Below are 26,365 nucleotides of genomic sequence, written 5' to 3'. Positions count from 1 at the left end.
CTGCTCCTATTTCTTATGTTCTTATAAAGAGTACAATGTTTCAAAATCAACACAACTAGAATAAATCCATTAAAGGTTAATATATCATTATTCCTACGCCAGAACTAAAGACTACAAGAGAATCCCACAGTTTTATAAAGGCTTCCGAAGGCAGTGCTATCAAGATCAAATCCACTATACACAGGGGGTAAATTTTCATCTTTAATGCTCCTGGCATGGAGCATATTTAAAGGGATCTGCACCTAATTCATAGGCCCATATTAAATTTATTGAATGGAAAATCATGAGTCCACAAATAAAGATAAAAATTTACCCTGAGCAGTGCTGCATGGAATGCTAACAAGCATTTAATTGCAGATCTTCTGGGTTACTATTACCCTAACAATTTAATTTATGCTTACAACAGAGCCCCTTCATCTTGACTAATTTCCAGATCAATTAATCTCGCCTGCTTCTCACAGACAGCCTGTCTTCCATCCTTCATTTTGAAACCTAGTGATAACAAAACTGGCTCCACTTTGAACTTGATATTAAAAAAAACATATCAAATAAAGACAAGAGATTCCCATATTTCTCACACATACCTCTGGTGGAACATGCATTAGCAAAATGTGTTATCACCTTGTCACATGAGCTTCCTCTTTCACAAGATTTTGCACCATTTTTTCCCCTCAGAGATATACATGTCTTCCTCTTTGTAATTGGAAAACAACATTCTTCATAAAATGGCTTGAAAGATTGATTTCAAGTGTCAGAGGCGTGCTGGTTATGTGGCACATTAATGGACTGCTCACTTCACACCTCTGTGGACACAGTACTATCACCAGAGGCTATTGTTAACTTTCAGTTGTAGGTGTGATGGGTTGACAGGTTCTTCTGGTGCTAATGTTGCAGCCTTAGTTTGGCACCCTGTTGATGGTGATGCTTGCCTGACAGGATGCACACAAACCTTGTTGATTGAATATGTCTGTGCCGGTAATGCAGCAAAGCACCTGCAATGCCCTCTTCAGGACTTAAGCACATAAATCTAGGCTGACAGCCCAGTGCATTGCTGAAGGAGTCGCCGTCATCATCATCATCATTATCATCATAGGCAGTCCCTCGGAATCAAGGAAGACTTGCTTCCACTCCTGAAAGGAGTGCTGTGCTGTCGGAGGTGCCGTCTTTTGGATGAGACATTAAACCGAGGCCCCGTCTGCCCTCTCAGGTGCCCTCCATGTCACTATTTCGAAGAAGAGCAGGGGAATTATCCCCGGTGTCCTGGCCAATATTTATCCCTCAACCAACATAACAAAAAACAGTTTATCTGGTCATTATCACATTGCTGTTTGTGGGAGTTGCTGTGTACAAATTACTGCCACGTTTCCCACATTACAACAGTGACTACACTCCAAAAGTACTTCATTGGCTGTAAAGTGCTTTGAGACGTCTTGTGGTCGCGAAATTCAAGTCTTTCTTTCTCTTCTCCGTATATTGAATAAAAGCGCATGTTCTCAGTTTGAGTGTAGATACTTGAAATTACATATTTTGTAAAGGGGATTGTGCTCAATGAAATGCGAGTGCTCTTGATTCCAATCTCCAGATTTAGATGTTTTAAAACATTGTGGAGGCTAAAGTGGCCTGTGTAGCACCCATTTGTTAGGGGCTATGTGGCACCTAATGCTTGAAAATGGGATCCGAGATGTTCGCGCGCACTTCCGACGAAGAGTGCGCAGGGCACCATCTTGATAAAAGGGTTTTGCGCGTGCATCTAATGACTGGCGGCAGCATGCAGAGCAGGCAGATCACAATGTGAATCAATGTGCAACACTGATTTGACGCCAGTGCTGCCATTTTCCAATTCCATGCTCCAGCCTACACTAACCTCACACAGCTGAAGTTGACATTAAATGTGCAATTTAAAGAGATCATGAACTACTTACAAATTAGTTGCTGGATTATTTCTTCTGGCTGCTGGTGCAATTGTATATGTTTTTTGAGCTTTCCTATCCTTGGCTAAAGTTTGAATAGTCTACAGGGAATGGCTTAGCTGGTGCTGAAGTAACCTTTTGCTCATTTAAAAGCTTGTATGGAAACAAGTTGCTTGCAGACATGGGTAGCCTAGTAGGGCTTCCTCTGGGAATTGAGCATGACTGGGAGAGGCCATGCAGAGCAGGATAAGCTGTTGAAGAGGAGGAGGGTGAGAAGGGTTCTCAGCAGGATGTCATATCCGCCATAGGTCTTTAAGGAGCAATTCTCTTACCTCAACTTCAGGAGGACCAATGCCTGAGACATCTTCGCTTCACAAAAGAGGTCGTGACTGAAATCTGCCAACTGCTGCAGGTTCAACTGCAACCTCAAAGCAGGACAAGGACAGCATTGGATATAACTGCCAGTCGGTGCAAGCTGTGAGTTGTGGGTGCGAGGCTTACAACAGTGCTAAGTGTGTGAGGGTGAGACAAAGCATATGAATTTAACGTGCTGCCTGAAATGCAATGAATGGACGCGTGTTAATCACGTACCACGATTGGTGTTAGTCAATTTAGCCCCCGTGTGTCTGTTGCAACTAGTCTGCTAAAATCCTGTAAACCTCACTATATTTCGTACTTGGCAGATTCTAGAGTTAGTTAGCACTGAAGCTTGAACTGGTAATCTTGAAGTGCACTGATAATGCCATTATCACTGTGCTACTGGGTGCTTTCTTTCTTACGCAGTTTTATTATGAGAATAAAGGGGAGTTTGAGTTTGGGGAAGGCGTTGTATTTTGTGGTGAGAGGTGTCACTCTAGAGAATGGAACATGTTTCTAGCTTTTGTACCAAGTGTCTGAGAAATGTGCTTCCAAGTCAGGCACGAGTGTAGAGTTGGCTACTGACTTATGTGCTTGTTACACTAAATCTTCATCATGCATTTGCACACGTAGCAGCACAAATATGCTATGTATAGAGCTACTGTCAGCTGTGGTTCAGTGGGTAACACACTTGTCTCTGAGTCAGAAGGTTGTGGGTTCAAGTCCCACTCCAGAGACTTGAGCACATAAATCTAGGCTGTCACTCCAGTGCAGTACTGAGGGACTGCACTTTGGAGGTGCCATCTTTTGGATCAGATGTTAAACCGAGGCCCCAATTGCTCTCTCAGGTGGATGTAAAAGATCCCATGGCATTGTTTCAAAGAAGAGCAGGAGAGTTATCCCTGGTGTCCTGGCCAATATTTATCCCCCAATCAACAAAGCAAAAACAGATTATCTGGTCATTATCACATTGCTGTTTGTGGGAGCATGCTATGTGCAAATTGGCTGCCACGTTTCCCACATTAGAACTACACTCCAAAAGTACTTCATCGGCTGTAAAATGCTTTGAGATGTCCGGTGGTCATGAAAGGCGCTATATAAATGCAAGTCTTTCTTTTACTGAATCCAAAGTGGCTCTTACTGTGTCAACTTTGCCAATATTGCAAGAAACAAACTAAATGGAAGCTGACTCAATATGGGAAAATACAAATGCACGCGATAACTTTATGCATTGGTGCCACCCTATCTCTAGCTATCAGTATAATCTATTGCTGAATTGCTAAGTCAGGTGTTGGTAGGTAGATGTCCAGGCTATATGACCTGAACAGTCTGGGTCCTCTGGCTTCCTCTGAAATTTGGAGTACCACTGACCTGTCCATGGATGCTGCGTAGTTATACTTACAACACATGATGCCCCAAAACCATGCTTTTACTTGTGTAATCGTGATCTGAGTTTCAAGGAAAGCTGGGATGCCTACTTGTCATGCAACCTGAGAGGGCGAAATGAGGTGATCTTCTTGAATGATCCTTGTTCATACCAACTGGTTTGATAAGACATGGGGAGCAAGCTTCCTCTGCACTGCTCCACAATGCATCCCAATTCCAGTCTCAGAAGAATGCCCCCTAATGGCTCGACAGTTCCCATTTTCCATAGCAGCTATCTCAGCAGTTTCCCTGCATGACACTCCCAACTTAGTGTTAATTAGTGGTGAATTCTAAAGTGTGAACTCACTCCCAATAGGAACCCTGTGAGATTGCCCAAAACTCATTTTACTTAGGAGTTATACAGCAAGTGGAGAGAAGAGATTCTGTTACCATCTGTCTAGGCTGGATATGCAACAAAATTCCAGAGCTAAGAGTACAGTGTTCTAACCTGATGCTCCTTTACTCTTCTTTTATGTCAGTTACTTTAATGGCCCATCTGCCTCACTGTTATCTCCACTCTGTGGTTATCATGATTAAAAGCCCTGGCTGATTTCTATGCTGTGATCATAGATGCATACCAGTAGCTGTAAGATTTCTAAATCTCTGGCATTAAATCGACAGTAAGACCGGTTCTTTTAACAACATTTTGGAATAGTTTATTAAACACACACACATGCACATCTATCAGAAAAACAGCAGTCGTCAGCTAACCTACGGATCTACTTAGTTACAACAGATACAATGATGTTACAATAATACTTTACAAAAAGGTACAAAAAGGTATATTTCACTTCCCTCTGGTAAAGCATACGGCCTGTTTCTTGGTCTGTAGAGAAAGGTCCTGCTTTTGCCGTGTGCTAAAGAAAAGAGAGACGCAGCAATCTTTTCGCTTGAGTTTTTATATCCCTTAAGTCCATTGTTTCTCAGAAAGCCCCAGGATTGGGTCTTGGTTCCAGGGCCGTTCCTAATTGGCTTTTCCTCATACATGTGTCTGTCTGGAGGGCCGGTGCCGTTTCTTGATTAGGTTAATGACTTTCCGGACGTCCGAGTCATCGCCGATGGGTTGCTTGGAGCGAGGCCTGAGATAGGCCCGGATTTTGGGATTCGCAGGATTAGGGGTTTAAGGCAGGGATTTATGCACCCTCTATTAGGGTCTGTTAGGTCTAGGGGGAGTTCAGACAGCGGGAGGGGGGAGGTTGAGGATGGATAGTTGTCGAATGGCAAGGTAAAGTTGATTCGGCAGGGGAGCTCCCGAGGGAACTGCCACCCCGGCAGCCATCTTGAATAATAGGCGTACGAAAGCATGGACCTTACGCTAAACATCAGTAAGACAAAGGTCCTCCACAGCACTGCCCCCCAGTCATCAAGATCCATGGTGCGGTCCTGGACAACGTGACCACTTCCCTTATCTCGGGAGCCTCCTATCAACAAGAGCAGGCATCGACGACAAGATCCAACACCGCCTCCAGTGCCCCAGTGCAACCTTCGGCCGCCTGAGGAAAAGAGTGTTTGAAGATCAGGCCCTCAAAACTGCCATCAAGCTCATGGTCTACAGGGCTGTCGTAATACCCGCCCTCCTGTATGGCTCAGAAACATGGACCATGTACAGTAGACACCTCACATCGCTGGAGAAATACCACCAATGATGTCTCCGCAAGATCCTACAAATCCCCTGGGAAGACAAATGCACCAACGTTAACGTCCTCGTTCAGGTCAACATCCCCAGCATTGAAGCACTGACCACACTTGACCAGCTCTGCTGGGCAGGCCAGACACGAAACTCCCAAAGCAAACTCTCTACTCAGAACTCCTTCACAGCAAACGAGCCAAAGGAGGGCAGCGGAAACGTTACAAGGACACTCTCAAAGCCTCCCTGATAAAGTGCAACATCCCCACTGACACCTGGGAGTCCCTGGCCAAAGATCACCCTAAATGGAGGAAGTGCATCCAAGAGGGCGCTGAGCACCTCGAGTCTCGTCGTCGAGAAAATGCAGAAATCAAGCGCAGGCAGCAGAAAGAGCGTGCGGCAAACCAGTCCCACCCACCCTTTCCTTCAACCATTGTCTGTTCCACCTGTGACAGAGACTGTGGTTCTCGTATTGGACTGTACAGCCACCTAAGAACTCATGCTAAGAGTGGAAGCAAGTTTTCCTGACTATGTTAATGGCTTTCCAATTAACACCTTTTCTAGTTTGATGAGTTTTAAAGCCATGTTTCCTTTGTTCCTTGGGTCTGCCCAGCCAGAGAACACATAGGCTTGGGGAAGTTTTCCATTTTGTTTCTTCAAACTTGTCTTTTCGTATAATCTACACTTTTAACATTTATATATACAGAATCAATGTTATCATTACTAAACACTTTTATTCTTACATAGCTGGTGAACTGAGAAAAGTGTTCACTAATGAGACAAAACTGAGTTAGAAAAGAAGCCGATTTAAGAGGAGGAAAATACATGTTTAAAAAATCAGATTAAGTACATCTGAGATAAATGAAAACACATAGGGGTCGATTTTAACTCGCGAAAACCACAAAATGGAGCAAGAGATTTATCCACTCCTTTCCCACCTTGATCTGGCCAACTGCAATTTTAAATTGTAGACGGCAAGGACAATCGCTCCAAACTGGAAGGGGACCTTTTTAAATAAGCAGATCAGGCGGCAATTATATCATTGGCTATTTTAAGCTGAGGGAGGGGGGGAAAGAGTTATGGCTTTTCGCCTCCACCTCCCCTGAGGCCAAACGTACTCCTCTGGCCCCACAAGAAAATGGACTTCCCCTGCCCCGGGCTTCCCCCCCACCCCCCTCCCCTAACTGGGATTCCCCTCCTGAAGCATTTACCTGTTCCAGAGACCCTTCCTGGCAGTGGCCTCCTGCCATTTAACAGAAGGGCAGCTGCTTCCCACCAACTTCCCTGCTGTTTTGGTCAGGAAGTTAGCAAGCAGGGTGCTAAGGAGGCCCAAACTTTAAAATCAGCCAAGCCTCCCTGATGGTCGTTCTTTGCACGTGCTTTGTCGCATTCCAGTCCAGGAGTTAAAATGATGCTGCAGACAAGATGAAAGGTTATGAATGCATAAGATCAAATAATTGGTTTATTTCTACTGCCAGAGCTGAATCATGAATATTATCAAAAAATTCATCGGACCATCAAGATAGATTGCCTTTTGAATATTGCTTGTGCATGAGTGATGAGTTGGCATGTGCTCCGCAAAGATTTTAATGAATGCAGAAGAATGTAAGAGGACATATAGTTAGCAAAGTGCGCAGATAAATAGAAGATACAGTTCATTGTAGACAGATGTGAAAAACCATTGTTAGTGAAAAAGAACAATGAAAGCAGTATATTCTCAATGTGGGCATTCTTAACTGGAAGGAGGAACGGAAAGATCAAGGATACATATACACAGGGTGGGGCGGGGGTGCAATATGAGTGGTAGCTGATGTGCCACCTACTGTACATCCTGCCTGAATTTCCTTTCCATAGAAAGCTATTCGACTGTGACATTCATTCGGGCAAAGCCCCGTCTATCCTGCTGTGATGTCTGCGTACACAATCTTTCTGACATGAGTTGCTGGATAGTGACCAGGTTCAGGAACACGGAGTGATTTTCCAAGCCCTGAAGGTGAAAGCAACAATCTTGAAATCAATTCACTGGAACACAAAGAGTCTGTGGACTTTGGATAGATCAAGGGTGATGAGTGAGCAGGACTTTGGTGTTGAAAAGGACTTGCCAAAGAGTTGTGGATTAGCTGGGCTGCTGAGGCTAATTATAGCTCTCTAACTGCCATCCAACACCTCAGCTAAGATCCTAACAGTACAGATTGGGATTCAATCCTGCGACTGTCCTGGTCTGTCTGGCTCAGTTGAGCCATTGTGGTAGCCATAGGATTTGATCGCTTATGCCTAGAATTGTTTTCTTAACTGGTTATTCATATGGATCTTTTTAAAATGAGTTAATCATCATTGCTTTCATTACTTTCTATTAGAATCTATTCCACAGATTTACTGTTCCTTATTAAAAATAATTTCCAATTTCTACCTGTATCTCCTTCCATCTGTCTCCTTGTGGTTTCTCAAACAGTACTCTTCCAGTCTTCCAAACTCCACCATCACAAACTTCAGCTAATCCACAACTCTTCCACCTAAATCTTTTTTCAACACCAAATCCTGCTCACTTGTCGCCCTTGTTCTATCCAGAGTCCACAGAGTCCCTGTGTTCTGGTGAATTGATTTCACGATTGTTGCTTTCATCTTCAAATCCCTCCATGGCCTCACTCCGCTGTTCCTCCAATCTGGGGAACATTTTCCAACCATACATGCCAGATCACATGCTCTATTCCTCTGACTCTGGATTACTGCTTGCTCTGCAGCACCAATAGTGTAATGTATGCACCTCTGGGTATACTCACAGGTTTGTAGAGCTGTTGCGCTGTCGGGCCGTACTAGCTCAGTTGGGAGAGCTTTAGACTGAAGAGCTAAAACTCCCTGGTTCAATCGCGGATTTAAATTTGTTTAATTTGCCGGTTTTAGTGCCCCCCTCCCCTGCTTTTAGCCAGGGTGCACTTGTATAATTTGTGTTTCAGTGCCCTCAAAAAAACCCTCCCAGAAAAACAAAAAAACAAGGGGGCACTTGTTTGAAAATGTTTGGTGTGTCCCCCGCTTTAATCAGGGGGCACTTGATTTATTGTTTTCCAATGAAAGTAGTTGTAGAGCTGTTGCTGCTCCTGCACACTCTCCACGTTGCCTTCCTCGTCTGCCATCTGGACGCGCCATGGCGCACCATCTTGCCGTCCGGAGGAGGCGGGGGTCCCCGATGGAGTGCACTCTACGCAGGAGTCCTCCCACTATTTATCAGGGACTTGGCCTGGAGGGTGGTGCACGGAGCAGTCCCGTGCAATAAATTTTTAAGTCGGTTCACGGGCTCCCAGGCCACCTGCAATTTCTGCGGTCTGGAGGAGTCCGTGTTCCACGTTTTTATGGAGTATGCGAGGTTGCAGCCCCTGTTTCATTATTTAAAGGGGCTGCTCCTCAATTTCTGGTTACACTTCAGTCCCACACTCCTGATCTTTGGGCACCCTGTGCGGAGGGGAGCGGGTAGGTCCGAGGGCCTCCTCGTAGGACTGCTCCTGGGCACGGCCAAGGGTGCCATCAGCCGGTCCAGGCAGCGGGTGGTCGAGGGGGTCGTTCAGCTCGACTGCCTGCCTCTCTTCTGCTCTTACATCCGGTCCAGGGTGTCCTTGGAGATGGAGCACGCGGTGTCCACCGGTACGCTCGCGGCCTTCCGCGAGAGGTGGGCACCGGAGGGACTGGAGTGCATCATCACCCCCGGCAACCAAATTTTAATTTGATTTTACATGTTTTAAAGTTTAATTTGTTTAATTGCCGGATTTTTAGTGTCCTCCTCCCCTTTTATAGGGGGCACTTGAAAAATTATGATTTTAATGCCCCAAAAAACCCCACAAAAATCACCAAAAAAAAAAACAAAAAAAGGGCACATGAAAAGTGTTTGGAGTGTCCCCCAGATCGGGGGGCACTTGATTTAATTTATTATGTTTTCCCCAAAAGAGCTGTAGAGCTGTTGCGCTGTCGGGCCGGACTAGCTCAGTTGGAAGAGCTTTAGACTGAAGAGCTAAAGCTCCCTGGTTCAATCGCGGATTTAAATTTGTTTAATTTGCCGGTATTAGTCCCCCCCCCCTCCTGCTTTTAGCCAGGGTGCACTTGTATAATTTGTGTTTCAGTGTCCTCAAAAAAACCCTCCCAAAAAAACAAAAAAAACAAGGGGGCACTTGTTTGAAAATGTTTGGTGTGTCCCCCCCTTTAATCAGGGGGCACTTGATTTATTGTTTTCCAATGAAAGTAGTTGTAGAGCTGTTGCTGCTCTTGCACACTCTCCATGTTGCCTTCCTCGTCTGCCATCTGGACGCGCCATGGCGCACCATCTTGCCGTCCGGAGGAGGCGGGGGTCCCCAACGGAGTGCACTCTACACGGAAGTCCTCCTTTATTTATTGGGAACTTGGCCTGGAGGCTGTTGCACGGAGCAGTCCCGTCCAATAAGTTTTTAAGTCTGTTCACAGACTCCCAGGCCGCCTGCAATTTCTGCGGTCTGGAAGAGTCCGTGTTCCACATTTTTATTGAATGTGTGAGGTTGCAGCCCATATTCCAATATTTGAAGGAGCTGCTCCACAAATTCTGGTTGCACATCACTCCCACCCTCCTGATCTTTGGGCACCCTGTGCGGAGGGGAGCGGGCAGGTCGGAAAGCCTCCTCGTAGGACTGCTCCTGGGCACAGCCAAGGGGGCCATCAGCCGGTCCAGGCAGCGGGCGGTCGAGGGGGTCGTTCAGCTCGACTGACTGCCTCTCTTCCACGGTTACATCCGAGCCAGGGTGTCCCTGGAGATGGAGCACGCGGTGTCCACCGGTACGCTCGCGGCCTTCCGCGAGAGGTGGGTGCCGGAGGGACTGGAGTGCATCATCAACCCCGGCAACCAAATTTTGATTTGAATTAATGTCCAAAATTTAATTTGTTTATTGTGTCAGTTTTAGTGCTCCCCTCCCCCCCCCCCCTTTAGCCAGGGGGCACTTGTATAAATTGTGTGTTGGTGTCCTCAAAACAAAACAAAAATAAACAAAAAACAAGGGGGCACTTGTTTGAAAGTTTCTGTTTTAGTACCCCCCCCCCCCCACTTTAATCAGGGGGCATTTGAGTTAACGATTTATGTTTTACAGATTACAACAAAATAGTTGTAGAGCTATTGCATTGTGAGTGGCTTAGCCAGGCACATGGTGTTCACAAAACTCAATAAAACCCCAGTCAGTTGGGCCTAGGTCATCCACGATGAGGTATGCCTAGTGGATGAACTGCTAATGAGTAGTGTGATTGTTAAACCGTTATTAATAAACCAACTAGTTCTTAATAGCAATGTGTTGCTATGAATTCTTAAGCAAAGAACCCGTGAAGCAAATAAAAACATAGAAAATAGGTGCAGGAGTAGGCCATTCGGCCCTTCGAGCCTGCACCACCATTCAATAAGATCATGGCTAATCATTCATCTCAGTACCCCTTTCCTGCTTTCTCTCCATACCCCTTGATCCCTTTAGCCGTAAGGGCCATATCTAACTCCCTCTTGAATATATCCAGTGAACTGACATCAACAACTCTCTGCGGTGGAGAATTCCACAGGTTAACAACTCTCTGAGTGAAGAAGTTTCTCCTCATCTCAGTTCTAAATGGCTTACCCCTTATCCTTAGACTATGTCCCCTGGTTCTGGACTTCCCCAACATCGGGAACCTTCTTCCTGCATCTAACCTGTCCACTCCCGTCAGAATTTTATATGTTCTATGAGATCCCCTCTCATCCTTCTAAACTCCAGTCAATACAAGCCCAGTCGATCCAGTCTCTCCTCATATGTCAGTTCTGCCATCCTGGGAATCAGTCTGGTGAACCTTCACTGCACTCCCTCAATAGCAAGAACATCCTTCCTCAGATTAGGAGACCAAAACTGAACACAATATTCTAGGTGAGGCCTCACTAAGGCCCTGTACAACTGCAGTAAGACCTCCCTGCTCCTATACTCAAATCCCCTGGTTATGAAGGCCAACACACCATTTGCCTTCTTCATTGTCTGCTGTACCTGCATGCCAACTTTCAATGACTGATGTACCATGACACCCAGGTCTCGTTGCACCTCCACTTTTCCTAATCTGCTGCCATTCAGATAATATTCTGCCTTCCTGTTTTTGCCACCAAAGTGGATAACCTCAAATTTATCCACATTATACTGCATCTGCCATGCGTTTGCCTGCTCACCTAACCTGTCCAAGTCACCCTGCAGCCTCTTAGCGTCCTCCTCACAGCTCACACCGTCACCCAGTTTGGTGTCATCTGCAAACTTGGAGATATTACACTCAATTCCTTCATCTAAATCATTGATGTATATTGTAAATAGCTGGGGTCCCAGCACTGAGCCCTGCGGCACCCCACTAGTCACTACTTGCCATTCTGAAAAGGACCCGTTTATCCCGACTCTCTGCTTCCTGTTTGCCAACCAGTTCTCTATCCACGTCAGTACATTACCCCCAATACCATGTGCTTTAATTTTGCACACCAATCTCTTGAGTGGGACCTTGTCAAAAGCCTTTTGAAAGTCCAAATACACCACATCCACTGGTTCCTCCTTGTCCACTCTACTAGTTACATTCTCAAAAATTCCAGAAGATTTGTCAAGCATGATTTCCTTTTCAGAAATCCATGCTGACTTGGACCGATCCTGTCACTGCTTTCCAAATGCGCTGCTATTTCATCTTTAATAATTGACTCCAACATTTTCCCCACTACTGGTGTCAGGCTAACCAGTCTATAATTACCCGTTTTCTCTCTCCCTCCTTTCTTAAAAAGTCGTGTTACATTAGCTACCCTCCAGTCCATAGGAACTGATCCAGAGTCGATAGACTGTTGGAAAATGATCATCAATGCATCCACTATTTCTAGGGCCACTTCCTTAAGTACTCTGGGATGCAGGCTATCAAAAAAGATACATTACAAAAAGTTATATTTCATAGCAGAGTTTTCAACAATTGCACTCATAATTGAGGGAGATTTCAGCAGAAAAAAAACACTTTTGTCAATATTCAGTGTCAAATTTCAGTGTTCATCCCAAGTGGTAAGGAATCCAAATTGAAGCTAACTTCATACCCAAAGCACTGGAGAAGCATATCCCTCTCAAATTGCATATGCAGCAAAAGATGATGATAAAGCAAAAGGAGAAGGGAGGCTTTTGAGGGCAAGTAGATTTTATAAAATTTTTTTAAAGAACTAGATCCCACAAAAATGTAAGTTTTTCCTTCACCACTATGGCGGATGATGCACTTCCGGCCAGGAATACGCAAGTGCTTCCAGCCTGCCATATTGGGGGCTCAGTAGGCCAGTTTGTGCCTGATAAAACAGGTGCAGTGCGGCTGTATTTTATAAGCCTTAGTGCCAAAGTAAGGCAGTTTTGCCCATACTCGGTGGAAGCTGGATTTAGACTGGCCAAATTAATCTTTACTGCCTTCGGACAGAGCATGCTTTTGTCTCATCAATTTAGGCATTATTCAGACACAGGTCAGAGGATGTAAACCAACCCACTGAGGTAATAAATCTCACCAATTTGGTGCTAAATAGTACAGAATTATAAACGTTTTTAGATGTAGACTGATGCCAATGATCTGACTATCTAAAGTCATTTTACAGAGGATGCTTGCGGCTGTCAGAGAGAGGATATTTTCATCCATCAGTTTCAGATAGATCCATAACAGGTCTGACAAGTGATGGAGCGAGGCAAGCAGCATCTCTTCGGGATTAAAATAGCTCTAAACTGTCGCTCCTGGCAGTGAAAGATTGGAGTTGAGACTACCCTCTGTAGCAGACTTGGTAATCTGATAATGTATCTGTGGCAGGCACTTCTGCAGCACTCCAGAGCACTATCGTGACTGGTCAGTCATGCTGGTTCCTTAATAAGAACTGAAGGGGTAGACCTATCACCGGAGACTGGGAATCCTTCCCACTGACTCCAGATAACCCTGTAAGCTAATGCTTCAGCAGGTTGGGTGGTCCTAACTGGAAGAAACAGTGCATGTTTACCAATGATCTGTGCTGATAAGCTCAATGGTTTGAACTAGTTAAAGCCAAGCAGTGGCCCCACAAAGACTGAGAACTCCCTGAGCCTTGGCTCTTGCTAACCTGCATCTAAGCTACCTGGATTTCGGTAAGTAGGGTGAGTTCTTACAAGGGAGCGAATTGGCACTCCATTTCAGGCAAATAGAGGGGATGATTTTCATCTTTGGCCGGGGTGAAAAACAGGCAGTAACGGATTCACTGGCAGTTATACACTCACCCGTTATACATCCCGCCCAATTTTCCTTGCCATTGAATTCATACCACATGAATGAAGCACATCCGAAAATTACTATGATATTTTTCTAGCTAACCTGTGTCTTCAGGATCCTTAAACTTAAACTCATCCAAACTCTACCTTACTTGCACCTAGTCCTGTTCACCCATCACCCCTGTGCTCCCTGAGCTACATTGGCTCCCGGTTAAGCCACGCTTCGATTTTAAAATTTTCATCCTTGTTTTCAAATCCCTCCACGACATCGCCTTTCCCTATCGCTGTAATCGCCTCCAGCCCCACAACCCCCCGAGAAATCGATGGCCATGTCTTCAGCTGCTGAGGCCCTAGGCTCTGGAATTCCCTCCCTGAATCTCTGTCTCTCTATCTCTCTTTCCTCTTTAAGACGCTCCTTAAAACTTACCTTTTTGACCAAGCTTTCGGTCATCTGTCCTAATATCTCCTTACATGACTTGGTGTCAGATTTTGTTAAATGTTTCAGTGAAGTGCCTTGGGATGTTTTACTACATTAAGGGCACTATATAAGTGTAAGTTACAGCTGGTGTTACTGCCTCAGAACAAACACTGATTTATATGCAGATTGTTACAACATTCTTAAAAGTATCTATCTTATATCTCATTTGATTTGCATAAATGTAACCTGGTCTTTGAGAATCTTAAAGTGAAATCCTCGGACGGGGTTATTTTGGCCAACAGGTGAAAAAAGGCGCTAAGTGGGTGCTGTGCTAATAAGACACACCTGTTTGAAAGTCTGGTTTTAGCACACAATGTTGGTCCTAATTGGTGATTACCATAAATTGAACTTTCCCGGAGGTGCTAAAACAGGGACCTGCAGGTTTAGCACTCAAGTGCTGATTAGACACACTTTTCGTGGAGCAGTATGTGTGCGCTCTACTGAAGGTGTGTAGTGTGCTGGCTGACACACAAACAGGTTTCAGGATGGCTCGGACCAAGTGAGAGGGCACACAGTTTCTCGGACGTGGTACTGGATGTCCTGGTGGAGGAGGTCAAGAGGAGGAGGGAAGGTGTCCACTTCGTCCTCCTGTCCCTCTTTCCTGCAGCAGCTGATGCTGCTCTGCCTGACCTCATGTCCTCCCCCCATTCCTCCTGCAGACCAAGGGTGACCCCTAGCAAGATGCTCATGACCAAGCGCTCTCTTTCTCCTGGTGATTCCTTTAAGGTAGACTAACAAAGTATTTACTCTTTTTAGGAGACGTGCTCAGAAAATTTCCAGAGTAAATGTTGATAGATTGGTATTGAAGTCTTGACAAACTGTCCCAGAAGTGTTTTAAAAATGTTCTTCAAACCTCCAGCAGCAAGGTGAAGAATCAAATGTGAAATACCTTTAAGTGGCACTCGAAATCCTCAGCAACAACTAGTTTGTACTCCCAATCAGCTGGTCACTGTTAGGAGGGGGCGTTAGGTCAAATGCCATGCAGCTTTGTTAATGAGCATGGCAGGTAATTTAATTGCCAATCAGCCCCTTAATAATCCTCCGATGGCCGTTCCTAGCGCAAGCTTCAACTCCTGTACCAAGATGGCGTTTTGCGCTAAATGCAGGCTAAACCATCTTGACCACCTCGGAGGCTCTTTATCCCCTAAAGTATCTGGGAGAAATCATCCTACAAAGCCTTATTAAAGATTACGTACAGTAAAGCATTTAACATTCCTGTTTTCAGACAGTTTCTGCCCTTAGTTTTTCATTCTGTTTGTTCCAGCAAGCAATCTTTCCACCTCCATGTTACTTACCGTGGAGCAGAACCAGCTGTGAAGCAAGGTTTGTCCAGCAGTGGAAATCTCAGCAGGCTCGTGTTCATGGAACTTTTCATCGTGCTGACACAGTGCCACCAGCTGTCAATGGGCAATTTATTATTCATTCTTTTCCTTCAGAATTGTCATCAGTCATGTTTGATAGTTTCCACCTCTGGCTGCTGCCATTAATACTGTCAGGTTGTTCTGTTATTTTTGGACACCTGCCAGCCAACGCCAAGCATTTCCAGTTAGATGCATACCTCTTCTCCATACGGGAAGCTTCTAGGCCCTGGTAACTTCAGACCTCATCCTTTACAAGTGACAATCTTCCATTTGTCTGTAGACTTGTTTCAACTCAGAACTATTGAACCAGAGCCCATCGTGCAAGAATTAATTTTTGTCCCCCCGCAGAATATTGCGTGTGTGGAGCCCAGAAAAAGCAGTTCATGTTGTATTGATTAACTCCATCAAGAAAGGTCTATGTAAATATCTGCTTAGGAACAGAATTGCAGGTCGTATGGGTAAGTGCAATCAGAGGTGATGAAATACTCCACAGGCTCTGATGGTTTCTGTGCACTGGGGAGACGTTCTCATCTCTGGAAAGCAGCAGGGCAAGATCGAAGAGCTGACATATAAGAATGAATTCTAAATATTCTGCTTAATTACCTTTGAGGGATCAGGAAGTATTTATACAGAACTTTCCCTTAGGGAATTAATTTGATTAGGTAGAGTCTATGTTAAGATTATAAGGCCTTTGGAGGCATATCCTTGATGGACTGAGTGGATTTTTTTTGTTCTGCGCTTTCCTCCATTTGCACTTGTCTTACAGTCTGCTTCACCAAAAGCAGTTTAAATGGGAGAATTGAAGACATGAATCTGTACTCTTGACGTCCTGTTGAGTACCTAATCTAGACCTGCGTAAGGAGCCAAAACTCTTGCTGCCAGTTATGAATCTTTACCTGCTCCTATTGAAATAAACATTTGAATTTGAGGATAGTGGGCAGTGCATAATAATATGGGAACATAAAATGGTGTTGAATAAATTCTGACCACAGAGATCTTTAAATGCTGCAGCACTTCTATTGTCTTAACACTCTTAAAATATAATCACGTCCAATCATTGACATTATCCTGGCAACCATATATAGCCAGCATTATCTTGTCTGACTTGGTTTCAGAGGCTGGTGCCAGTGGTGAAACCGGAAAAGAAATGAAGATCTGCATTTACTTCACTTTTTACTTAAAATAACCTTGTACGTCAAATGGCAATGACTGGAGATTATTGCCAAACATTTTGCATCATCGGTTATACCACAAGTAATGACTATCAAAGTTTGTGGAAGTTCATTCCAGAACTGGAACAGCACAGTTTGACATTTGCTCCATCAGAACTAAATCCAACTGCATTCTACCTTAGCTTGTAAATGATGCAGTAAAATATTTCAGTGTTTAATATACTGCCAGATGATGATAGTCGACTTGTTACTTTGGAAAGTTTATAGAAGTAACCATAGAGATTCAGCACCAGCAATACCTTCCTCCACTAAGCACATAAAAAAGTTGTTTTTGATAGAGAATGATTGTTCAGATTCCTTAACAAAGTCACTGCAACTAAATGTATTTTTCTGTGGCTGATATTTTTACAGGCTTGTTGCAGCCATCAAAGACAAAGCAAAATGAAGTTTTCATGGGAACATACTGAAAATAATTAATACAGAAACAATGGCATATTGGGTTTTACCCAGCTTTACAAAATAATATGTGAACAAAGGATCGACATATAAGATGAGCATTAGTAAAGTAATGCAGAGCGAGTTGGGGGAGTCTTTTTTCAACTTGTGTCTGGAGAGTGTAAAACTGACATTACGGGCCGGCCGCCCGTTATAGAAACCACCCAATTTTCCTTTCAGGTTATTAATTTGTGTCTGCACCTTTGACCCAGATCAAAATGTGCCGTAAATTTCTATCAAAGGCCTAGAAATTCATCTCTGGCGGTGGCGCAAAACAGGCGGAATCGGATCGGCTGCCCATTATACGCAGCGCCTGATACTCAGTTGCATTGTCGTCAATCTGAGATGGTTTTCTAAGCCCTAATGTCTACTGCTGCAGAATAAAAATGGCTGCCAGAACACAACAGTAGCCATGTAGTTTAAATATATTTAAAAATGGCAGTCGGGCGACATTGCCGATTCCCAGTACAAATGCAGATCTTTAGTATTGTGCTTGTACTTGAGACGTATTGCAAAAGGGGATTTTGTTTGTGAGCTAGGGCCAACACTCAACACAAAATGTTCCATTATCTGAAATGTATAATTAGCATTGACACTTTGCCAATGTTTTGTTCAGGGCATTTAACATCTGATGAAGACTGTGAACCTTCCATTTTCTCTCTCAGATGGCAAGTCAGCTGCCTTATTTTAGACTTCCACCCATGTCTTCTTTGTTTGGCCATTGGAAAACTAACAATGGCCAACGAGTGGTGAAATCCCGAGGGTGAGACCAAACCAGCATCATCCTACTGATTCTGCACCATAGATTTCCAACGTGCATTATCACCAAACTGACCCCATCTACAGTCATTCTTATGTTTCTTAGCTATAAACTAGCCGCGCCACAAGTTGCGATACTATTTTCATTGGTTTATAGATTACGGTGTTGTCAGATATTGAATTTAATTATGCGCCTTTTGTATCTCTGTATCAATACCACTGAATAACCAGCAAATGGAATGTCAAACATGACTGATGTATTGACAAATATTAAGAAATAGAATTTTGAATGGTATTCAGTTATAAAAGTGCATGTTTTCAGCTAGTTTCACAGTCATTTAGACAGAAAAATAAACTTGTCAAAGTTGCTTTTTATTATTCTGTCCTGTAATTCTTTGTCTGAGAATGAATCCCAGCCAGGTGCACAGCGCCAGTGAATTTATCATTACATCCCGAGATCGACAACACAAAATCATGGGTGGAAAGGAGTACTGCGTTAATATCAGGAATGCTGCAGCAACTGTGCCAATGCATTCCTGCTCAATACCATCCAATACATTGATGAAGATATGGAATAGAATAGTTAACAATGAACAACTTTGCCTCATTCTTTTTTCAAGAGTAAAGCTGTATTGAGTCTTTCAGCTACCCTTACACAGATCTTGAAGCTGAAGTACATGTCCCAGATAAAATATCGGATTTGTCCATGTGCTTCTTTGGCTACAGCTTCTTAATGAGTGGGTTTCCCCTGAGCCGTGCATTGCTTCACAATGTCATATAAAAGCCACAAACCGCCCTACATATTCCTTAGAAGAACAAAATGTAGCCTGTCATTTCCTGAAATATTCTGCGGGCCTCCAAAACAGCTGAGTGTGCCCTGTCAATTCAACCAGCCACCTTAAAAGCCAGTGATATCTCCAAAATTTCTATTTGGTCTCAGTTCGCCTTCCTTGTGGGTAGAAACTATGCTTGCATTCTGGAACTCCAAGAGTATGCATGCTTTAAACAGAATATGAGATACCAATCTCGGACGGGCAGCTCCAAGACAAAAGTCGGTCTTCCCTGCTACTGATTCCAATTACTGTTCTCTCTCGCCTCCTCTGGCTTAGAGCAGCTTTTAGGAATTCTCATTCATATTATATACCAGAGGTATTTGAATTTAACCTGATTATTTGTTTCACCTAACTCACTATGCTACATTTGCGATTCATTACTACAGGTACAACGTCTGAAATCCGGCAACCTCGGGATTGAGACCGTGCCGATTTTTGGATTTTTCCGGATGTCGGACAAGAAAATCAATACGTCCGAAATCCAGAAACCTCGGGACCGAGATTGTGTCGGCTTTGGATTTTTCCGGATTTCAGATCTTGCTGTTGGCGCTCCTGGCCGCCCGCCGACCTTCCGCTTCTCGCCGTCCACCGATCCTCACCAGCCGCAGCCCCCCGGCGTTGCGGTTTTTACCATTTCCTTGTCCCTCGCTGCCCGATGTCGCCATCTTTGCCGCCGCAAAAATGTCCAGTTTTCGGACAATTCCGGTTTTCGGACAGCCGGATTTTGTACGTTGTACCTGTATTATATAATATGGATTCTCATAAAAGATGATGTAGACTCTTTTGCTTCTATGAAAATGTAATGTTTGGCAAGTCAATCATAATGTAACACAGTCTTTTAGCATGCTAAAGAAATTAAATACCTCTTGTATTGTTCTCTGTTTCCTTTGAACAGTAGAAGCACTGCATCTTGGAACACTGATGGCAGCTCATGGCTATTTCTTTCCAATCTCAGACCATGTATTGACATTAAAAGATGATGGAACTTTCTACAGATTTCAGGTAGACTAAATGCAAACGAATTGTTGAAATGCAAAATTGTCAATTTTATTTCTTTTTTCATTTGGGTATTAACCTATGTCTGTTAAACCTGTCGCTCCATCATTTACCTGCAGAATCATGCCTAAACCTCAGGTTTCCTTTCCCTTTTTTGCCTGTCTCTTATAGTCCTTTTCCCCTTCAGCATGGCAAAGTGTAATAATGGATTGAGGTATTTTTTGATGGTCTTCCAAAGGCTTTCAGAACCATTTTGACACATCTATTTAATTGTCCCCTTCCCGTTAAATTTCAGTTGAACCCGACACTCGTATGCTTCAAAATGAGTCTAATTTTGCCCTGAAATTATGTGAATGAGTTGTCAATTGGAAACTTGGGTACAAGCACATTTAATGTCTAAACCCACCACTTAGTGTCTAAACCCACCAATAGTTATATATAGAAAGGATTTAAAAAAATGTGTTCATGGGATGTGGGTGTCGCTGGCCAGCATTTATGCCCCATCCCTAACTGCCCTTGAGAAGGTGGTGGTGAGCCGCCATTTCAGAGGGAAGAATCAACCACTTTGCTAGGGTCACATATCGGCCAGCCGAGTAAGGAAGGCAGATTTCCTTCCCTAAAGGATATCAGTGTTTTAAGTAATTTGGGGATGGTTTAGAGGAAATATGAGGGGAAATTTCTTCACCCAGACAGTAGTGGGGGTCTGGAACTCACTGCCTGAAAGGGTGATAGAGGCAGAAACCCTCACCACATTTAAAAAATACTTGGATGTGCACTTAAAGTGACCTACAGGGCTACGACCCAAGAGCTGGAAAGTGTGATTAGGCTGGATAGCTCTTGGTCAGCCGACACGGACACGATGGGCCGAAATGGCCTCCTTCCGTACTGTAAATTTCTATGATTCTATGTATTATGTATGTAGGCACCTTGTTAATGACTTCACGAAGCAGTGGTATGGTACTCAAACTGTGTAGACTGTAGTCCTTTATTTGCAGCTCCTTGAGTGAGGATACCTAGAGGTGAGCTCCCTTGTGCAGGTAACCCTTAGGTCTCCAGCAGCAGCACCCTCTGGTGTACAGGTAAGGTGTGTACAGTGTAAAGGTACATTCAGTGTTACAGACATCATATAACAATACAAGCATGCATACATAACACTGATCCATGATGAGGCAGGTGGTTGTGAGCCTGGTGAATGAACTGGTAATGTGTAGTGTGATTGTTAAACCTTTGCTAATAAACCAACTAGTTCTTAATAGCAATGTGTTGCTATGAATTCTTAAGCAAAGGACCCATGAAGCAAATACATTACAAATTTACTGTACAATTAATCTTGTTTGCTGTTCGAGATACCTTGCTCTGCACAAATTGGTTGCTGTGTTTCTCTATATAACAGCGACTACACTTTCAAAGTACTTCATTGGCTGTGAAGTATTTTGGGATGTCCTGATTGTGTAAAAGGTATCCTTGTGTAAAAGGTAACTGCAAGTCGGTATGGTAGCATAGTGGTTATGTTACTGGACTAGTAAATCAGAGGTCTAGACTAATTATCCGCGACATGAGTTCAAATCCTAATTAATTCAATTAACTAAATCTGGAATTAAAAAGCTAGTATCAGTAATGGTGACCATGGGCTCGATTTTGGCCAGGAGTTGCTCCGTTTTTTTTGGAGCAACTTGATTTTTCTGGAGTATCTTAAAAATCCCCATTTTGCACATTCAGTTTGCGCCAGTGTAAGTGAGTTCGTTAGGATTTTTTTAGTTTTGTTTTTTTTCCTCAAAAGGGGACGTTACCAGCCACCTACGCCAGTTGTGGCCATTTAGGCCACTTTGGTCAGCTAATAGTTGCTCCAAATCTACTTCGGCCAATGTATATGGCCACTTCAGAAAACCCTTGTGGAGAGTTAAGAAATCAGCGCAGATAAGTACATCGGGGGAGGCCATTCTGCCTGGGATAGGGGCGGGAAGGGAAGTGGAGAAGACCTTGCCCCAAGACTTATAAAGCACTAAACAAAGCACAAAAAGTAATAAGCATTCAAGAAGAAATAAAAAATAGAACTAAGTCCTATCTTCATCTGAAAACTCGGCCCGGGTAGGCAGCGGGCCGGCCGGTGCGGGATAGGTACGGGACGACAATGCACTGGAAGAACACTCGGCCGTGGATAGGGGCGGGAGCGATTGAACTGCTGACATCGGAGAACACACAGGCTGCAGGAAGCAAACTCACCAGACAGGCTGCAACAGGCTGCAGTAAATAAATGGAAAGGCTGGGGGTGTGGGGGGCAGGGGGGGGTGGCGGAGGAGGAGGAGGAGGAGGGAGAGAGAGAGTCACATGACTCTCAAGGGGGGAGGGGGAGAGGACAAAAGACCTTTGGGTGCGTTCCATATACATACCTTGGGGGAAGGGAGAGAGAGAGACACACAGAACTCCGAACCTGTGCTGTGCTGCCTGCTTTCCTGCCGTTTTGACCTTTGAAAGTTTAACTTTAACTATGGGGGCAATAATATCAATGTCACACCTTTTGCAAGTGTTTTGCATCATTGTGTTATGTAGGAGACAATTGATTAGAGCTCATCACATCAGGAACATCAGAGCCTGTAGGCTGCTGGGCAGGAGGCCTTGCCCATCTCGGCAATTTCGAGTCAGACGTTCGTACCTGGACCTGAGAGATGCACATTGTGTCAGAAGGCTGCGTTTCCGCAGAGAAGTTGTCCGTGAGATCTGTGAGTTGCTGAGACCAGACTTACAGCCGAGCAGCGGCAGGTGGGCTGCTTTGTCAGTTGAAGTGAAAGTTACAGCTGCACTTTCCTTCTATGCCTCAGGATCGTTTCAAGCTACAATTGGAGATGGGTGTGCCATCTCTCAACATGCAATATATGTCTCCATTCGCCAGGTCACAGCTGCACTGTATGCACGGAGGAATGACTTCATCAAGTTCACAATGAGCGCCCAAGCAGTCCAAGACAGGGCTGTGGGGTTCTCCAGGATTGCTAGCTTCCCAAAGGTACAGGGCTGCATTGATTGTACTCACATCACCTTGTGAGCATCTTTGGAGGATGCCGAGCTGTTCAGGAATAGAAAAGGCTTCCATCCGTGAATGTGCAGCTCGTGTGTGACAACATGCATCGCATCATGTCAGTCGATGCAAGATACCCTGGCAGCACCCACGATGCGTTCATCCTACGCGACAGCGTTATATCTGACATGATTGAGCAGCAGCCAGAAGGGCAGAGCTGGCTACTGGGAGACAAAGGGTACGGCCTCACCACCTGGCTCATGACGCCCCTACACGTAACCTGGACGGAAGCTGACCATCAATACAACTTGTCGCACATTACGACATGCAGAATCATAGAGAGGGCCATTGGCATCTTGAAACAGCGTTTCTGATGCCTGGACCATTCCGGAGGCTACTTGCAATACTCCCCTGAGATTGTCGGTCAGTTCACTGTTGTGTGCTGCATGCTGCATAACTTAGCCATCATGAAGCAGCAGCAGCTGATAGTGGAAAAAGAAGACCCACCTGTGGTGAGAGTGGCTGATGATAATGATTTGGAAGATGCAGGTGATGAGCAGGAGGAGGTGGTGGAGGAGGATGAGGATGAGGAAACCATGCAAGTACCTGAGGTCGGAGGAGGGCTGGCCATCGTGCTCCTTTAACGATTGCTCGAGCCTTGTGCCAGCAGTTCATCCGTGAACACTTTACTAATGCCTGAGGATTCAGCGACAACTATTCTGCATGGTCATGTTTAATTTTTGGAGCTATTCCTAAATGTTGTGTTGTGTTAATGGAATATGATTCAGTTTTAATGTAAAATATATTTTTTCAAAAGTTTACAATGTACTTAACTTTAGTGTAATAAAATAATTATTGTATTAAACTTTACTTTAATATCACTTAAAAACTTTAAGATTACTTATAAAGTTGTAAATTTACATAACTTACAAAAAACATTCAATTTGAAAACAGTTACAGCAGCAAAGAAAGGCTGCATCCATCTCTCATCCCCTTTAGTCTAACACTACCCGCTGCGCTTGGTCTTTGACTCTCCACCATCCCTGCCCGCATTTGGGCTTGATACCAAGCTTAGTCCTTCTAACATCTCGGTGAATGTGCACTTCTTCATTGGGGGAGGTGTCAAGTGTTAATGTGGAGGGCCCGGCTTGGGTCTCTTCAGTGGCTGGCTGGTGTGGGGATTGCAGTGGGAGTGGCAGTTGATTCTGTCAATGGTGCATGGCCGGGATGTGTTTCCTTATTGCAGCAGCTAACTCACACATGCTCTCCCTCATTGCCAGTGTCATTGCCAGTGTCGTCCTTTCCACTATCTCTGACATTCCCTCCCTCATGGACACTATTCCCTCACTGATGTTCCCGGACATCTTTCCTATTTCCCGTGTGATTACTGTTACTTCTCCCGACAGTCCCGCTGCCTCATCACTCACCTCACTGATGGTGTCCATGAGTGATCGGGTAAGGCCAATGCTCTCCCCACTCAATGCCATGATCTGAACCACATCTGTTGCATCCTGCATCTCAGGACAGCGTGGTCGATTTCTCCTTCCCCTCACCCTGGGTCTGCCTCGCGGCACCCCAGTGGGATGTGCAGGCTGGGACGGTGGGGCCCTGGATGTTCCATGCTACATCCCACCACCACTATGAGGCGCAACCTCGGACGGTGGGGCCCTGGGTGTTCCATGCTGCGTCCCACCACCACTGGGAGGGAGGCTAGGACGGTGCGGCCCTGGGTGTTCCATGCTGCATTCCACCACCTCTGGGACCTGCAACCTCAGACGGTGGGAAACCATGGAATGTCGCATCAGAACTGAAACCACTAATCATGGACTGGCTGAAACCAGGGAATGTCACACCAGAACTTATGGAAGGGGCTGCCAATGCCAAGTCCATATTCAGTACAACATTGTCCACTTCATCCATCTCCATTCCCTCCACCCCATGAAATTACCGGATTGTCATAAAAACCCATCTGGGAAATCAGGATGTCCCAAAATGCTTCACAGCCAATGAAGTACTTTGAAAGTGTAGTCGCTGTTATATAGAGAAACACAGCAGCCAATTTGCACAGCAAGGTATCTCGAACAGCAAACAAGATTAATTGTACAGTAAATTTGTTTTTGATGGTATTTGTAATGTATTTGCTTCATGGATTCTTTGCTTAAGAATTCATAGCAACACATTGCTATTAAGAACTAGTTGGTTTATTAGCAAAGGTTTAACAATCACTACACATTACTAGTTCATTCACCAGGCTCACAACCACGTACCTCATCGTGGATCATAGAATCATAGAAATTTACAGCACGGAAGGAGATTTATTTTGGCCCATCGTGTCCGCGCCGGCCGACCAAGAGCTATCCAGCCTAATCCCACTTTCCAGCTCTTGGCCCTTAGCCCTGTAGATCACTAAATGCACATCCAAGTAATTTTTAAATGTGATGAGGGTTTCTGCCTCTACCACCCTTTCAGGCAATGAGTTCCAGACTCCCATTACCCTCTGGGTGAAAACATTTCCCCTCGTATCTCCTCTATACCTCCCCCCAATTACTTAAAATCTATGCCCCTGGTTGTTGACTCCTCCGCCAAGGGAAACAGGTCCTTCCTATGCACTCTATCCAGGCCCCTCATAATTTTATACACCTCAATCAGGTCTCCCTTTAGCCTCCTCTATTTCACCGAAAACAGACTCCATAGCCAAAATTCTCCAGTCCTGGCAACATTCTTATAAATCTCCTCTGCACCCTTTCCAGTGCAATCACATCTTTCCTGTAATGTGGTGACCAGAACTGCACACAGTACTCAGCTGCGGCCTAACCAGTGTTTTATGCAGTTCAAGCATAACCTCCTTGCTCTTGTATTCCATGCCTCAACGAATAAAGACAAGGATTCCATATGCCTTCTTAACCACTTTATCTACCTGGCCTGCTACCCTTAGGGATCTGTGGGCCTGCACTCCAAGGTTCCTTTGTTTCTCTACACTTTTCAGTGTTGTACCATTTAATGTGTATTCCCTTGCCTTGCTAGACCTCCACAAATGCATTACCTCACACTTAACTGGATTGAATTCCATTTGCCACTGTTCTGCCCACTGACCAGTACATTGATATCTTCTTGCAATCTTTCTTCTTCATTATCAACCACATAGCCTATTTTAGTGTCATCTGCAAACTTCTTAATTATACCCCCAACATTCAAGTACAAGTCATTGATATATACCACAAAAAACAAGAGACCCAGCAGTGAGCTCTTTGGAACCCACGGGATACAGCCTTCCAGTCACAAAAACACCCATCAACCATTGCCCTTTGCTTCCTGCCTCTGAGCCAATTTTGGATCCAACTTGCCACTTTGCCCTGGCCCACATGGGCTTTTTTGCTTTTGCGACCAGTCTGCCATGTGGGACCTTATCAAAATCTTTGCTAAAATCCATATATACTACATCATACGCACTGCCCTCATCGACCCTCCTAGTTACCTCCTTCAAAAATGCAATCAAGTTAGTCAGACACGACCTTCCCTTAACAAGTCCATGCTGACTGTCCTTGATTAATCCATGTCTTTCCAATTAAAGATTTATCCTGTCCCTCAGGATTTTTTCTAATAATTTTCCCACCACTGAGGTTAGGCTGACTGGCCTGTAGTTACTTGGTCTATCCCTTTCTCCCTTTTTAAACAAAGGTACAACATTAGCAGTCCTCCAGT

The 26,365-nt window shown here is 44.5% G+C and overlaps 1 protein-coding gene across 7 annotated transcripts in view; it reads left to right on the top strand.

The window, feature by feature from the left end:
* Positions 1-26,365, top strand: part of LOC139272595 (regulator of G-protein signaling 7) — a 733,921-nt gene that overhangs the window by 589,731 nt on the left and 117,825 nt on the right. For all 7 annotated transcript variants that reach the window (XM_070888671.1, XM_070888670.1, XM_070888672.1 and 4 more), the window contains one exon: positions 19,550-19,656. In XM_070888671.1, the coding sequence (XP_070744772.1) occupies positions 19,550-19,656 (107 nt within the window). The remainder of the gene's footprint in view (positions 1-19,549; positions 19,657-26,365) is intronic.

Source organism: Pristiophorus japonicus, chromosome 9 (assembly GCF_044704955.1).
Source record: "Pristiophorus japonicus isolate sPriJap1 chromosome 9, sPriJap1.hap1, whole genome shotgun sequence".
NCBI classification, from domain to species: domain Eukaryota; kingdom Metazoa; phylum Chordata; class Chondrichthyes; family Pristiophoridae; genus Pristiophorus; species Pristiophorus japonicus.
Note: the sequence above shows the minus strand (reverse complement) of the source record. Positions and strands in the feature narration are given on the sequence as shown.